This window comes from Scyliorhinus torazame, chromosome 12, assembly GCF_047496885.1.
Source record: "Scyliorhinus torazame isolate Kashiwa2021f chromosome 12, sScyTor2.1, whole genome shotgun sequence".
Taxonomy (NCBI): domain Eukaryota; kingdom Metazoa; phylum Chordata; class Chondrichthyes; order Carcharhiniformes; family Scyliorhinidae; genus Scyliorhinus; species Scyliorhinus torazame.
Window position 1 is genome coordinate 28,658,457 of NC_092718.1, and position 14,475 is coordinate 28,672,931.

A 14,475-nucleotide genomic window follows, 5' to 3' on the forward strand; every position below is an offset into this window, starting at 1 on the left:
AGCATCTGATACAAGATGGGAGCCTGGTGTATCTGCTGCAGTGTGAACATTTGCAGGATGGGCTCTAGCATAGTTTCTTTTAAAGTGTCAGCATTTTTAAGCAACATCCAATCAGTATGTAATGGCGTTATGATCTCTATCATTCCATTGGACTCTGATTTGTAAGGTAATTTACCAGATTAGATCTCTTTTACTGCTTGAAAGAGGTCAGTGCCAGCATCTGCTGTCATTTAATGGTCCGCCTTCTCACCAGCGGCTGTATGCAGCCCACCCTTTGATTTTCACGTCTCCGAAGAGGACAAAAGCAGAAAAGTCCAACATCATGTAGCAGAAAAGATTCTCTTGCATGATCCGCGTGTTTTTATTTTGTTCACAGTCCCACAGCAGGTTGTACAGGGACAGCAGGCTTTGAAATGACATCGATTAGAGATGAAGGGGGTTAGTGCTGACTGAGATTGAAGCACATCTGCGAACCGCCGGTGACATCATCCTCCAGCACCAACCCCCCCCCCTCCCCCACATCCTCCCCCAAGCCCAAAGTTAATGGCCCTAAAGCCTATTTTGGGGGGGACACACGCCCATAAATAATCTCCTGCTTAACACATCTGCAACTGGTTTAAATGCAGCATTTTCAAGAACAAATGTTTCAGGCAGAGGACGCTGAATTGTTGAATAAATTGTTTAATCAGCTGGAATCCTCTCCCCATTTTATGTCCCTCTGCCTTTAAGTACCATTAAATGGCATGGCTGTAGGGGCTCTTTGTGTGGTATAACTAGATGGAACAGTGTGCTTGTAATATGACTGCATATGGCATCAAGTGTGTTATATCTATAATGATAAGGTGAGCTGGTAATGGAGCCATGTGTGTTTACTATAATCAGATGAAGATGTATATAATGTAAGAGTCTGGGGCTCTTTGCTCTTCAAAGAAGAGAAAGTTGAGAGGTCGCCTGACGGAGTTCTTTAAAATTATGAAGGGGTTCGATAAGGTAAATGCAGAAAAAAAGGTTTCCATGTGTGAAGCTGTATGAAGTTAGAGACCATGGAGGAGGATTTTCCGGCCCTTCCACCGAAGGTGACGCCCTGGAGTGGGTTCCCCGGCTGCCGACAGGCGAGCCACACAAAGTGCCATGGACGACGGTGGGGCCGAAAGGTAGCCGCCTCCGCATCGTGTGAGGGTGGGGGTGGGGGGGGGGGGGGGGGGAGTGGTCAGAACATCCAGCCCCATGAATCTGATATACAAACAGAAAATGCTGGTGATACTAGGCGGGTCTGGCAGCACCTGTGAAGCGAGGGACGGAGGCTCGGATTTTCGCCAGGTCCGAAAGCCCCTCCTTCGTGGTTAAAAGTCCTGAAAATGGGGGCGAAAATTCTTAAGTCCTGCCCCGAACCCGGCCTTTCCCAATGTCACGGGGGCGAGAATTTGAGGCGGTCCAGGGTTCGCGCCTCCACGATTCGAGGAGGCAGCCGGCCAATTCAGTCACCAGCTGCCTCAACTGAAGTGGGATCTTGGAAGAACGGGAGTCAAATCCGGAGTGTGCAGATTAAAACAGGGAAGAGGAGGTCTGAACTTGCTGGATGCATTTGCGTAGCCAGTTTGGAGCGGTAAGGTTCACCACCCTGTGGTTAGGGTCCTCAGATATGTAAGGTAGAAGTAAGGCACACTTTGGGGTTGCTCAGAGTGAACGTGATGATACACTTTTTACGCACAATCTCATTGGAACTGCCAAAGAGCTGTCCAGCTGTCAAGGAACCGTCCAGATGCTGAGGCAGTGTAAAAGAGCTGTCCAGCTGTCAGAGCTGTCCAGAAAGTGTCAAATCTTTCAAGGAAGTGGCCAAGGATACTGGCTGAGCCGTCATGGTGGGCATAAGGGAAAAAGACGGTGGTTGGAGAACAGGAGTTGGCAAAAAAGGGATATGGGCAATCAGGGACAGGTAAGCTGGCATCGGGTGTGTGGAGCCATGGGGGTATGGGTTGGCATGGATGGTGTGCGGGCTGGAGGGATTTTTTTGTTTTGTTTTTGTTTTTTAGTTATTTAAACACAGAGGCACACCTTGTGCCCAGCCCGCTCCTGCAGCTGGCAGTCTGCACACTCGTTCCGGGGACCCTCACCCAAATGCTGATTTCAGCCCACCCTCAACCCCACACCCCAACCGACAGGAAATCCAACCTGTGGCCGGAATCTTCTCAAGGTCAGATTTGCTGAGCCAGGAAATCATCTGATTCTGTGAACACGACCCAGGGACAGCATTCTGGGCCAGAGGTGACCTTTGAAGAAAACTTCTTGCTCGTAAATGTTAATTCTGCTAATATTCTCACCACTGAAACAAAGATGTGTCAAACAGCTGCAAGCACGGGAGAGGAGAAGCCTGTGATTGGAGGAGCAGTAGGAAAGGGAATCACATCCCATGTGAATGTCAGAGCCCGGGAGAGTGAGAGATTGTGGAGGGTCAGTGAGGGAGAGAGAGAGACTGTGGAGGGTCAGTGAGGGAGAGAGAGAGAGAGACTGTGGGGGGTCAGTGAGGGAGAGAGAGAGAGAGAGACTGTGGGGGGGTCAGTGAGGGAGAGAGAGAGATTGTGGAGGGTCAGTGAGGGAGAGAGAGAGACTGTGGGGGGTCAGTGAGGGAGAGAGAGAGAGACTGTAGGGGGTCAGTGAGGGAAAGAGAGAGAGAGACTGTGGGGGTTCAGTGAGGGAGAGCGAGAGGCTGTGGAGGGTCAGTGACAGAGAGAGAGAGAGAGAGACTGTGGAGGGTCAGTGAGGGAGAGAGAGAGAGAGACTGTGGGGGGTCAGTGAGGGAGAGAGAGACTGTGGGGGGTCAGTGAGGGAGAGAGACTGTGGAGGGTCAGTGAGGGAGAGAGAGAGACTGTGGGGGGTCAGTGAGGGAGAGAGAGAGACTGTGGAGGGTCAGTGAGGGAGAGAGAGAGAGACTGTGGGGGGTCAGTGAGGGAGAGAGACTGTGGAGGGTCAGTGAGGGAGAGAGAGAGAGACTGTGGGGGGTCAGTGAGGGAGAGAGAGAGAGAGAGACTGTAGGGGGTCAGTGAGGGAGAGAGAGAGACTGTGGCGGTCAGTGAGGGAGAGACTGTGGAGGGTCAGTGAGGGAGAGAGAGAGAGACTGTGGGGGGTCAGTGAGGGAGAGAGAGACTGTGGGGGGTCAGTGAGGGAGAGAGACTGTGGAGGGTCAGTGAGGGAGAGAGAGAGACTGTGGGGGGTCAGTGAGGGAGAGGGACTGTGGGGGGTCAGTGACGGAGAGAGACTGTGGAGGGTCAGTGAGGGAGAGAGAGAGACTGTGGGGGGTCAGTGAGGGAGAGAGAGAGACTGTGGAGGGTCAGTGAGGGAGAGCGAGAGACTGTGGGGGGTCAGTGAGGGAGAGAGAGAGACTGTGGGGGGTCAGTGAGGGAGAGAGACTGTGGAGGGTCAGTGAGGGAGAGAGAGAGAGAGACTGTGGGGGGTCAGTGAGGGAGAGAGAGAGAGAGACTGTAGGGGGTCAGTGAGGGAGAGAGAGAGACTGTGGCGGTCAGTGAGGGAGAGACTGTGGAGGGTCAGTGACGGAGAGAGAGACTGTGGAGGGTCAGTGATGGAGAGAGAGAGACTGTGGGGGGTCAGTGATGGAGAGAGAGAGATTGTGGGGGGTCAGTGAGGGAGAGAGAGAGACTGTGGAGGGTCAGTGAGGGAGAGAGAGAGACTGTGGACGGTCAGTGAGGGAGAGAGAGAGACTGTGGAGGGTCAGTGAGGGAGAGAGAGAGACTGTGGAGGGTCAGTGAGGGAGAGAGAGAGACTGTGGGTGGTCAGTGAGGGAAAGAGTGACTGTGGAGGGGTCAGTGAGGAAGAGGGAGAGACTGTGGGGGGTCAGTGAGGGAGAGAGAGAGACTGTGGCGGTCAGTGAGGGAGAGAGAGAGAGACTGTGGAGGGTCAGTGAGGGAGAGAGAGACTGTGGAGGGTCAGTGAGGGAGAGAGAGAGAGACTGTGGAGGGGTCAGTGAGGGAGAGAGACTGTGGAGGGGTCAGTGAGGGAGAGAGAGAGACTGTGGGGGTCAGTGAGGGAGAGAGACTGTGGAGGATCAGTGAGGGAGAGAGAGACTGTGGGGGTCAGTGAGGGAGAGAGAGAGACTGTGGAGGGTCAGTGAGGGAGAGAGAGAGACTGTGGAGGGTCAGGGAGGGAGAGAGAGAGACTGTGGCGGGTCAGTGAGGGAGAGAGAGAGACTGTGGCGGGTCAGTGAGGGAGAGAGAGAGACTGTGGAGGGTCAGTGAGGGAGAGAGACTGTGGAGGGGTCAGTGAGGGGGAGAGAGAGACTGGGGGGGGGGTCAGTGAGGGAGAGAGAGAGACTGTGGAGGGTCAGTGAGGGAGAGAGAGAGACTGTGGCGGTCAGTGAGGGAGAGACTGTGGAGGGTCAGTGATGGAGAGAGAGAGAGACTGTGGAGGGTCAGTGACGGAGAGAGAGACTGTGGAGGGTCAGTGATGGAGTGAGAGAGACTGTGGGGGGTCAGTGATGGAGAGAGAGAGATTGTGGGGGGTCAGTGAGGGAGAGAGAGAGACTGTGGAGGGTCAGTGAGGGAGAGAGAGAGACTGTGGAGGGTCAGTGAGGGAGAGAGAGAGACTGTGGAGGGTCAGTGAGGGAGAGAGAGAGACTGTGGAGGGTCAGTGAGGGAGAGAGAGAGACTGTGGGTGGTCAGTGAGGGAAAGAGTGACTGTGGCGGTCAGTGAGGGAGAGAGAGAGAGACTGTGGAGGGTCAGTGAGGGAGAGAGAGACTGTGGAGGGTCAGTGAGGGAGAGAGAGACTGTGGAGGGTCAGTGAGGGAGAGAGAGAGACTGTGGAGGGGTCAGTGAGGGAGAGAGACTGTGGAGGGGTCAGTGAGGGAGAGAGAGAGACTGTGGGGGTCAGTGAGGGAGAGAGACTGTGGAGGGTCAGTGAGGGAGAGAGAGACTGTGGGGGTCAGTGAGGGAGAGAGAGAGACTGTGGAGGGTCAGTGAGGGAGAGAGAGAGACTGTGGAGGGTCAGTGAGGGAGAGAGAGAGACTGTGGCGGGTCAGTGAGGGAGAGAGAGAGACTGTGGCGGGTCAGTGAGGGAGAGAGAGAGACTGTGGAGGGTCAGTGAGGGAGAGAGACTGGAGGGGTCAGTGAGGGGGAGAGAGAGACTGGGGGGGGGGTCAGTGAGGGAGAGAGAGAGACTGTGGAGGGTCAGTGAGGGAGAGAGAGAGACTGTGGCGGGTCAGTGAGGGAGAGAGAGAGACTGTGGAGGGTCAGTGAGGGAGAGAGACTGTGGAGGGGTCAGTGAGGGGGAGAGAGACTGTGGAGGGTCAGTGAGGGAGAGAGAGAGACTGTGGAGGGTCAGTGAGGGAGAGAGAGAGACTGGAGGGTCAGTGAGGGAGAGAGACTGTGGAGGGGTCAGTGAGGGGGAGAGAGAGACTGTGGGGGTCAGTGAGGGAGAGAGAGAGACTGTGGAGGGTCAGTGAGGGAGAGAGAGAGACTGTGGGTGGTCAGTGAGGGAAAGAGTGACTGTGGAGGGGTCAGTGAGGAAGAGAGAGAGACTGGGGGGGGTCAGTGAGGGAGAGAGAGAGACTGTGGCGGTCAGTGGGGGAGAGAGAGAGAGACTGTGGAGGGTCAGTGAGGGAGAGAGAGACTGTGGAGGGTCAGTGAGGGAGAGAGAGAGACTGTGGAGGGGTCAGTGAGGGCGAGAGACTGTGGAGGGTCAGTGAGGGAGAGAGAGAGACTGTGGAGGGTCAGTGAGGGAGAGAGAGAGAGACTGTGGGGGTCAGTGAGGGAGAGAGACTGTGGAGGGTCAGTGAGGGAGAGAGAGAGACTGTGGAGGGTCAGTGAGGGGGAGAGAGAGACTGTGGGGGTCAGTGGGGGAGAGAGACTGTGGAGGGTCAGTGAGGGAGAGAGAGAGACTGTGGAGGGTCAGTGAGGGAGAGAGAGAGACTGTGGAGGGTCAGTGAGGGGGAGAGAGAGACTGTGGGGGTCAGTGAGGGAGAGAGACTGTGGAGGGTCAGTGAGGGAGAGAGAGAGACTGTGGAGGGTCAGTGAGGGAGAGAGAGAGACTGTGGAGGGTCAGTGAGGGAGAGAGAGAGACTGTGGAGGGTCAGTGAGGGAGAGAGAGAGACTGTGGAGGGTCAGTGAGGGAGAGAGAGAGACTGTGGAGGGTCAGTGAGGGAGAGAGACTGTGGATGGGTCAGTGAGGGGGAGAGAGAGACTGTGGGGGTCAGTGAGGGAGAGAGACTGTGGAGGGTCAGTGAGGGAGAGAGAGAGACTGTGGAGGGTCAGTGAGGGAAAGAGAGAGACTGTGGAGGGTCAGTGAGGGAGAGAGAGACTGTGGAGGGTCAGTGAGGGAGAGAGAGAGACTGTGGAGGGTCAGTGAGGGAGAGAGACTGTGGAGGGTCAGTGAGGGAGAGAGAGAGACTGGAGGGTCAGTGAGGGAGAGAGAGAGACTGGGGGGTCAGTGAGGGAGAGAGAGACTGTGGAGGGTCAGTGACGGAGAGAGAGAGTGTGGAGGGTCAGTGAGGGAGAGAGAGAGACTGTGGAGGGTCAGTGAGGGAGAGAGAGACTGTGGGGGATCAGTGAGGGAGAGAGAGACTGTGGGGGATCAGTGAGGGAGAGAGAGAGACTGTGGAGGGTCAGTGAGGGAGAGAGACTGTGGCGGTCAGTGATGGAGAGAGAGAGACTGTGGAGGGTCAGTGAGGGACAGAGAGAGACTGGGGGGTCAGTGAGGGAGAGAGAGAGACTGGGGGGTCAGTGAGGGAGAGAGAGACTGTGGAGGGTCAGTGAGGGAGAGAGAGACTGTGGAGGGTCAGTGAGGGAGAGAGAGAGACTGTGGAGGGTCAGTGAGGGAGAGAGAGAGACTGTGGAGGGTCAGTGAGGGAGAGAGACTGTGGAGGGGTCAGTGAGGGGGAGAGAGAGAGAGACTGTGGGGCGTCAGTGAGGGAGAGAGAGACTGTGGAGGGTCAGTGAGGGAGAGAGAGTGGCTGTGGAGGGTCAGTGAGGGAGAGAGACTGTGGAGGGGTCAGTGAGGGAGAGAGAGAGACTGTGGAGGGTCAGTGAGGGAGAGAGACTGTGGCGGTCAGTGATGGAGAGAGAGAGACTGTGGAGGGTCAGTGATGGAGAGAGACTGTGGAGGGTCAGTGAGGGAGAGAGAGACTGTGGAGGGTCAGTGAGGGAGAGAGAGAGACTGTGGCGGTCAGTGAGGGAGTTTTGGACTTCAGGGGCGAAATTCTCCCGAAACGGCGCGATGTCCGCCGACTGGCGCCCAAAACGGCGCCAATCAGACGGGCATCGCGCCTCCCCAAAGGTGCGGAATGCTCCGCATCTTTGGGGGCCGAGCCCCAACATTGAGGGGCTAGGCCGGCACCGGAGGAATTTCCGCCCCGCCAGCTGGCGTAAACGGCCTTTGTTGCCCCGCCAGGTGGCGCGGAAATGACATCACCGAGCGGCGCATGCGCGGGAGCGTTAGTGGCCGCTGACAGCATTCCTGCGCATGCGCAGTGGAGGGAGTCAATTCCGCCTCCGCCATGGTGGAGACCGTGGCGGAGGCGGAAAAGGAAAGAGTGCCCCCACGGCACAGGCCCGCCTGCGGATTGGTGGGCCCCGATCGCGGGCCAGGCCACCGTGGGGGCACCCCCCGGGGCCAGATCGCCCCGCGCCCCCCCCAGGACCCCGCCCACGCCGCCTTGTCCCGCCATTCAAAAGGTGGTTTAATCCACGCCGGCGGGACAGGCAATTTATCGGCAGGACTTCGGCCCATCCGGGCCGGAGAATCCAGCAGGGGGGGGGGCCCGCCAACCGGCACGGCCCGATTCCCGCCCCCGCCGAATATCCGGTGCCGGAGACTTCGGCAACCGGCGGGGGCGGGATTCACGCCAGCCCCCGGCGATTCTCCGACCCGGCGGGGGGTCGGAGAATGATGCCCCTGAAGTGCCAGCTGGCAGTTTATTGAAATGCTGATGAAATGGTGCACCGGAAGCCCCATTTTAAAGCAAAATTTCAAATGTCCCCACGTCGTGGGCTACCCCCTCCATGCGCTAGATCACTTCACTCCCTGAGGGGTGGGGGCTTCCCCACCTTCAGCCTTTCTTTCACTGAATCACATTACCGATAGCTGTGTGGGGTGTGTTTATGGCACAACAAGCAGTAGCAGACTGTGACAGGGAAATTAGGCCTGTGCAATGATTTGTACTCAAATCATCTCGAACTGATGGGGATCAGCGAGGGGAGCGAGGCTGTGGGGATAGTGAGGGGAAGCGAGGCTGTTGGCACTGCTCTGTTGCATATTACAGTCAAGACTGCATGACCTGTCGTAGCCCTCGCAGTCCACCCCAACATTCAGCATCCGAAACATTGGAGCCTGCAGTCATTTCATTTGTGTTGTACACTTATGGACCTCCTGTTCTCTCTCTCTCTCCTGAAGGTGCAGTCTCAGCAGTCCCGGAACAGCGCCCAAGCAGAGCAAGGAAGCAAATCCACGGCAAAACCGGAAAGTAGAATATGCATTGTAATGTAAAGTGGGTTTTTGAGAAGAGATTTATCGCGATAAAGTTGTGTTCGCCCATCTATTCCTCAGCAGGACGAACATTGTAACCTGACTTTACTGCCCACTGAAGACGGGTCCGAGGGGTACGGCGAGGATCTGAAGCACAAAACATCTCACCTCGTTGCCGTGGCAACCCTGCTTTCAAGGGAGTCTCCACAAATGGATAAGATGAAAAGCCCCGATATGACTTTTAGTCCCGTTCTCTTTTCCACCCTTCCCTGGCCCCCCACCCCGCCCACCACCAAAGTCTCTTTGAAGTGCCCATAGGCCCACCCTGGAGAGACAGGAGGCAGCTGCCGATGGATTGGAGCATTCCCTGTGTTAAAGCACCTGAACCAACTCAGTCAAGGGTTAAAGTTCAAATGAAACTCAAGTAGGCTTAGGTCAAAATGCCTTGAGGCATTCAGGACGGTTCTGCGATTTCCTGATTAGTGTCGTTACTCCACCCATCTCTGATATCTGAGACTCGCTGACTGAATAATGTTACTTGCGCGCAGGAGACTAACTTTCTAATGTCACACCGTGGTTAATACATTGAGCAGGATAAACCTTTCTCACTTAGCTCCACACCCTACGCTTGTTTAATACAATGAGCATTGATATTAATACAATTCAAATAGCATACCTAGTGGGCAGCACGGTAGCACAAGTGGATAGCACTGTGGCTTCACAGCGCCAGGGTCCCAGGTTCAATTCCCCACTGGGTCACTGTCTGTGCGGAGTCTTCACATTCTGCATGGGCTCCCTCCGGGTGCTCCAGTTTCCTCCCATAGGTTAGGTGGATTGGCCATGATAAATTGCCCTTAGTGACCGAAAAGGGTAGGAGGGGTTATTGGGTTACAGGGGTAGGATAGAAGTGAGGGCTTAAGTGGGTCGGTGCAGACTCGATGGGCCGAATGGCCTCCTTCTGCACTATGTTCTATGTTCTGAGCATGTTAGGCAGAGCAAGGTTGCTTTCCTGAAATTCGCAAATTGAATTTTTAAAAAATTTATATATTTTTAAATTTAGAGTACCCAATTATTTTTTTTACCAATTAAGGGGCGATTTTAGCATGGCCAATCTTTGGATTATGAGGGTGAGACCCACGCAAGCACGGGGAGAATGTGCAAACTCCACACGGGTGTTTGGTGCCGTGAGGCAGCAGTTCTAACCACTGCATCACCCCTAAATATATTAGTGTTCTATAACTGATGGGAGTATCATAATTATGGTGTGTATATCAAAGTGTGCTACAACGAAGGGATAATGTTAGAGGAATGTATACTAGAATATGTTAAAGGAAATAAAATTGGCTTAAATAAGCCAGAGTGAAGGTTCACCCCAATACTGGCATCTCATCATTATTTAAACTCATTCAAAGGTTGAAAAATTGGACAAATGTTTCAAACTTATTTCCACATTTGTCACCTTATTTTGCCTTTAACTGTTAGCTGTCCTTCATCGAAGATTTCACTCCCCTAAAACTGTAAGCAGCTTTTTACCGAGGACACATTAATGTGGTCGGTCTGGGTTTCACTTTCGTTGTTAGCTTCAAGATTGCTTCAATTCGATGGTGATGGAAAATCCATGCACCCAGGAATTAAAACACACTCGTCGCTTGCGTAACAGTGCTCGGGAGGGGGAGAAGCAGCAACGGGCAGCACGGTAGCACAAGTGGATAGCACTGTTGCTTCACAGCGCCAGGGTCCCAGGTTCGGTTCCCGGCTTGGGTCTCTGTATGTGTGGAGTCTGCACATTCCCCCCGTGTCTGCGTGGGTTTCCTCCGCGTGCTCCGGTTTCCTCCCACAGTCCAAAGATGTGCAGGTTAAGTGGATTGGCTGTGCTAAATTGCCCTTAGTGTCCAAAACGGTTAGGAGAGGTTATTGGGTTACCGGAATAGGGTGGAAGTGAGGGCTTAAGTGGATCGGTGCAGACTCGATGGGCCGAATGGCCTCCTGCACTGTATGTTCTATGTATTTTGACCTGTAGACACTGTCGGGTGACTGTCTCACCCTACTGCTGGGCATCGGAGAAATTGAGGCCATTCACAAGAATGATTCCAGGGATAAAGAACTGCACGATGATCGACTGGAGAGGTTGGGATTGTTTCCTTGGAGACACGAAGGCTGAGAGGACACTCGGTAGAGGTATTCAAGATCCTGAGTGGTATGGACAGGGTCAATAGTGAGAAACTGGTCCCGCAAGAGAGAGAGCAACCAGAACTAGTGGCACAGATTCAAAATAACGAGCAAAAAGAGTGAAAGTGATGTGAAAAATAAGTTTTTCACCCAGGGGGTGGTTGGAGTAAGGAACAAAATGCCTAAGAGGATTGTGAAGGCAGGTTGGATCGAGGTATTCAATAGGAAACACGATTGCTATCTGAAAAGGAATGTGCAAGGTAACGGGGATAAACCAGGGGAGTGGGACTAGGTAGAATGCTCTTTCAGAGAGCCAGTGCAGACTTGATGGGCTGAATGGCCTCTTTCTACACTGTGATACTACGAGTGTGTGGAAACATTGGGCGGGGTTTTGTCCGCCCCATGGCTGTTCTGCAGCGTAGCTGGCCTGCCAGCGGCGGGATCTTCCGACTCCGCCACTGTCAGTGGGGTTCCCATTGTTCTTCCGTCCGACAGGGCTGGAAGATCCCACCACTGGGAATGGTGGGAAAAACTCGCCAACTGGGTGAATAAAGAAGTTCTCCAAAAAATTCTATTTGGAATGTACTTGCCAGTATTTCAATTTATGTCCTGCGATCCCGTTCTCCTGGCATTCTTTGAACCAGTAGACTTAACCTTATCTGCAGCACTTAATATTTTATATCCCCTGATGAAGTCCTCTTTTAACCAGCTTTTTTTCTTTCCGGGAGAACCTTTGTTTATCTAACCTTTCTGGGCAGCTTATCCCCTTGCACCTGGGAAGTCGTTTTGCTCTTGTCTGTATGAATGTATCTGTTTCTGTGCTGTGAGCAGACTTGAACACAGTCTTCCAATTGGAGGCCGCCTTCTGAATTGTAAGTCATAGTGTCAACTCTGCAATTGTGGCTACCGTCCTGATCTACACTGGCTGCTGCTCTGACAAGGCCTCTATTTTAAAATTCTCATCCTCGTTTCCAAATTCTTTCCTGGCTGTGCTCCTCCAGTTTTGACCTCTGGAGCATCGCTGATTCTAATTGTACCTCCAAATTGGTAGCCATGCCTTCAGCGGCTAATGCCCTAAACTCTGGAATCCCCCTTCCACCCCTTAAAACCTACCTTTTTGGTGAGATAATTTTTTTGTGTTTGATAATACGCCTCTGAAACACCACGGGGTGCTTTACCACGTTGAAGGTGATGTATAAATGCCCGTTGTCAATTTTAGACACAGAGGGATGGTTTTGCAGAATGGATTGATTTTCCGTCTCCCACCCAACCAATACGTCCACACTGACCAGAAACCCGCAGCTACCTGTTTTATTCGTTCATGGGAGTCTCTGGCTCGGCCAGCATTTATTGTCCATACCTAATTGTCCTTGCGAAGGTGGTGGCGAGCTACCTTCTTGAACCACTGCAGTCCATGTGTTGCAGTAACAGCAATAGCGCTGTTCGGAAGGGAAGTGCCTCGTCAATGGTGGACAAGCTTTGGGGAGTTAGGAGGTGAGTTACTCTCTGCACAATTCCCAGCCTCTGGCCTGCTCTTATAGCCACAGCATTTCTTGCTGGTCCAGTTCAGTTTTTTGTGAATGGTTACCACCAAACCCCCCCCCCCCCCCCCGGATGGGGGGATTCAGTAATTATATAGTTCATGGCAATTGTCATTCTCTCTTGTTGAGGTCATTGCCTGCCATTTGTGTGGCATGAATGTTACTTGCCACTTGTCAGCCCAAGCCTGGAGATTGTCCAGGTCTTGCTGCATTTGGACATGGACTGCTTCAGTATCTGTGGAGTTGCAAATGGTGCTGAACATTGTGCAGTCATCACTGAACATCCCCACTTCCTACCTTTAGAATGGAAGGATGAAGCAGCTGAAGATTGTTGGACATAGGACGTAACCCTGAGGAACTCCTGCAGTGATGTCCTGGAGCTGAGGTGTTTGACCTCCAACAGCCACAACCACCTTTCTTTGTACCAAATATGACTCTAACTAATGGAGAGTTTTCTCCTGATTCCCATTGACTCTGTTGCTTCACAGCTCCAGGGTCCCAGGTTCAATTCCCGGCTTGGGTCGCTGTCTGTGCGGAATCCGCACGTTCGCCCCGTGTCTGCGTGGATTTCCTCCGGGTGCTCCGGTTTCCTCCCACAGTCCAAAGATGTGCGGGCCAGGTGGATTGGCCATGATAAATTGCCCTTAGTGACCAAAAAAGGTGAGATGGGGTTACTGAGATAGGGTGGAGGTGTGGGTTTAAGTGGGGTGCTCTTTCCAAGGGCCGGTGCAGACTTGATGAGCCGAATGGCCTCCTTCTGCACTGTAAATTCTATGATCTATGACTCCAGTTTTGCCAGGGCTCCTTAATGCCATGCTTGGTCAAACGCTGTCTTGATGTCAAGGCCAGTCATTCTCACCTCACCTCTTGAGTTCAGCTCTTTTGCCCATGTTTGGATCAAGTCTGTATGAATTGGGGAACAGAGTGACCCCGATGGGACCCAAACTGAGCATCAGTGAATAGGTTATTACTGAGTAAGTGCTGCTTGATAGCACTGTCAACAACACCATCACTTTCTGGACCACTGATGGGGTGTTAATTGGTCGGGTTGGATTTGTCCTCCTTTTTATGGACCTGGGCAATTTACCACATTTATGGGTTAAATGCCAATATTGTTGCTGTGTTGGAACGGCTCGGCCAAGGGTGCGGCAAGTTGTCGGTACTTCAGATATTACACTGGGGGCAGCCTTAATTGGATCAAAATGGGACTGCCATCCCTCAGGAACAAGCCAGTTCCCGGCGTTGCCAGAAGAGTAGTGGCTACTGCTGCCATTACAGTCAGGCCCAAGGAAGATGTGAAGATGGAGACCGAATTAAGCAAATCGAGGGATTTGGGGCAGGCATAGCTTGGAATCGTCAAATAGGGGTGGGGGATGGGTTGCGCAGATCAGGTTAAGGCTGGTAGGGAGGGACGAAAGGGAGGGTACCATCTTGGGACGGGTGCCCCTGATGTGCACAGGGGACACCCTCCAGGAAGGTGGTACCCCTTTCCTCCTTCATCCCCACCAGCAGCCTGTGCAGTGAAAGCTGCCTGGCTGTTCGTCTTGTCCCCATCTTCCCGGACGGACTGAAACATTTCGGCAGAGATGGAACGAGGCCCTTAAGCAGCAGTTAATTGGTACTCAAGGTCCTGAATAGGCCTAAGAGAGGGTGGGTTTCCTGGCACCTGAGCCACCCACCACAATATGGGGGGGAACAGTTTGGGGTGATGGGGGAGCAGGTGGGAAGGTGGTGGCCTGGTAACTCGTTTTACTTTACATGCCCTCCCCCGCCTTCAAACAGGGGAGTGTCCAAGTTAGCTGCACAATATAGCAGAGCCTGACTGGCGCATGATCAGAGAACATTCACACTCTCTCACAAACACACACTGATTATGCTGGAGAATCAGTGTATAGCATGGTGTTCAACAATCACAAACTAAGCAATTAGCTATGAGGAGGGATTGAATAAACTGGCATTGTTCTCCCTAGAGAGACAGAGACTGAGGGGCGACCTGATGGAAGTTAATAAAATTGAGGGGTATACAGTTGGAGGTTTTTTCCCAGGGTGGAAATGACAATTACAAGGGGGCACAAGTTCAAGGTGAGGGGGGAAAGGTTCAGTGGAGATGTGCGGGGCAAGTTTTATACACAGAGTTGTATGGTGGTGGCCTGGAATGCACTGCCAAGTGAGGTGGTTGAGGCAGATACGTTAGCGACCTTTAGACTTATCTGGATAGACACATTAACAGACGGGGTATTGAAGGATACAGGTGATTGGTCTAGATAGTGAACGGCGCAGGCTTGGAGGGCCGAA

The 14,475-nt window shown here is 53.3% G+C and overlaps 1 protein-coding gene across 1 annotated transcript in view; it reads left to right on the forward strand.

The window, feature by feature from the left end:
- The window catches only part of LOC140387466 (uncharacterized), a 193,172-nt gene extending 183,326 nt beyond the window's left edge, over positions 1 to 9,846 (forward strand). Inside the window, exon 23 of the mRNA XM_072470585.1 lies at positions 8,399 to 9,846. Within this exon, the coding sequence (XP_072326686.1) occupies positions 8,399 to 8,491 (93 nt within the window). The 3' untranslated portion in view covers positions 8,492 to 9,846. The remainder of the gene's footprint in view (positions 1 to 8,398) is intronic.
- The last annotated feature ends 4,629 nt before the right edge of the window (positions 9,847 to 14,475 follow it).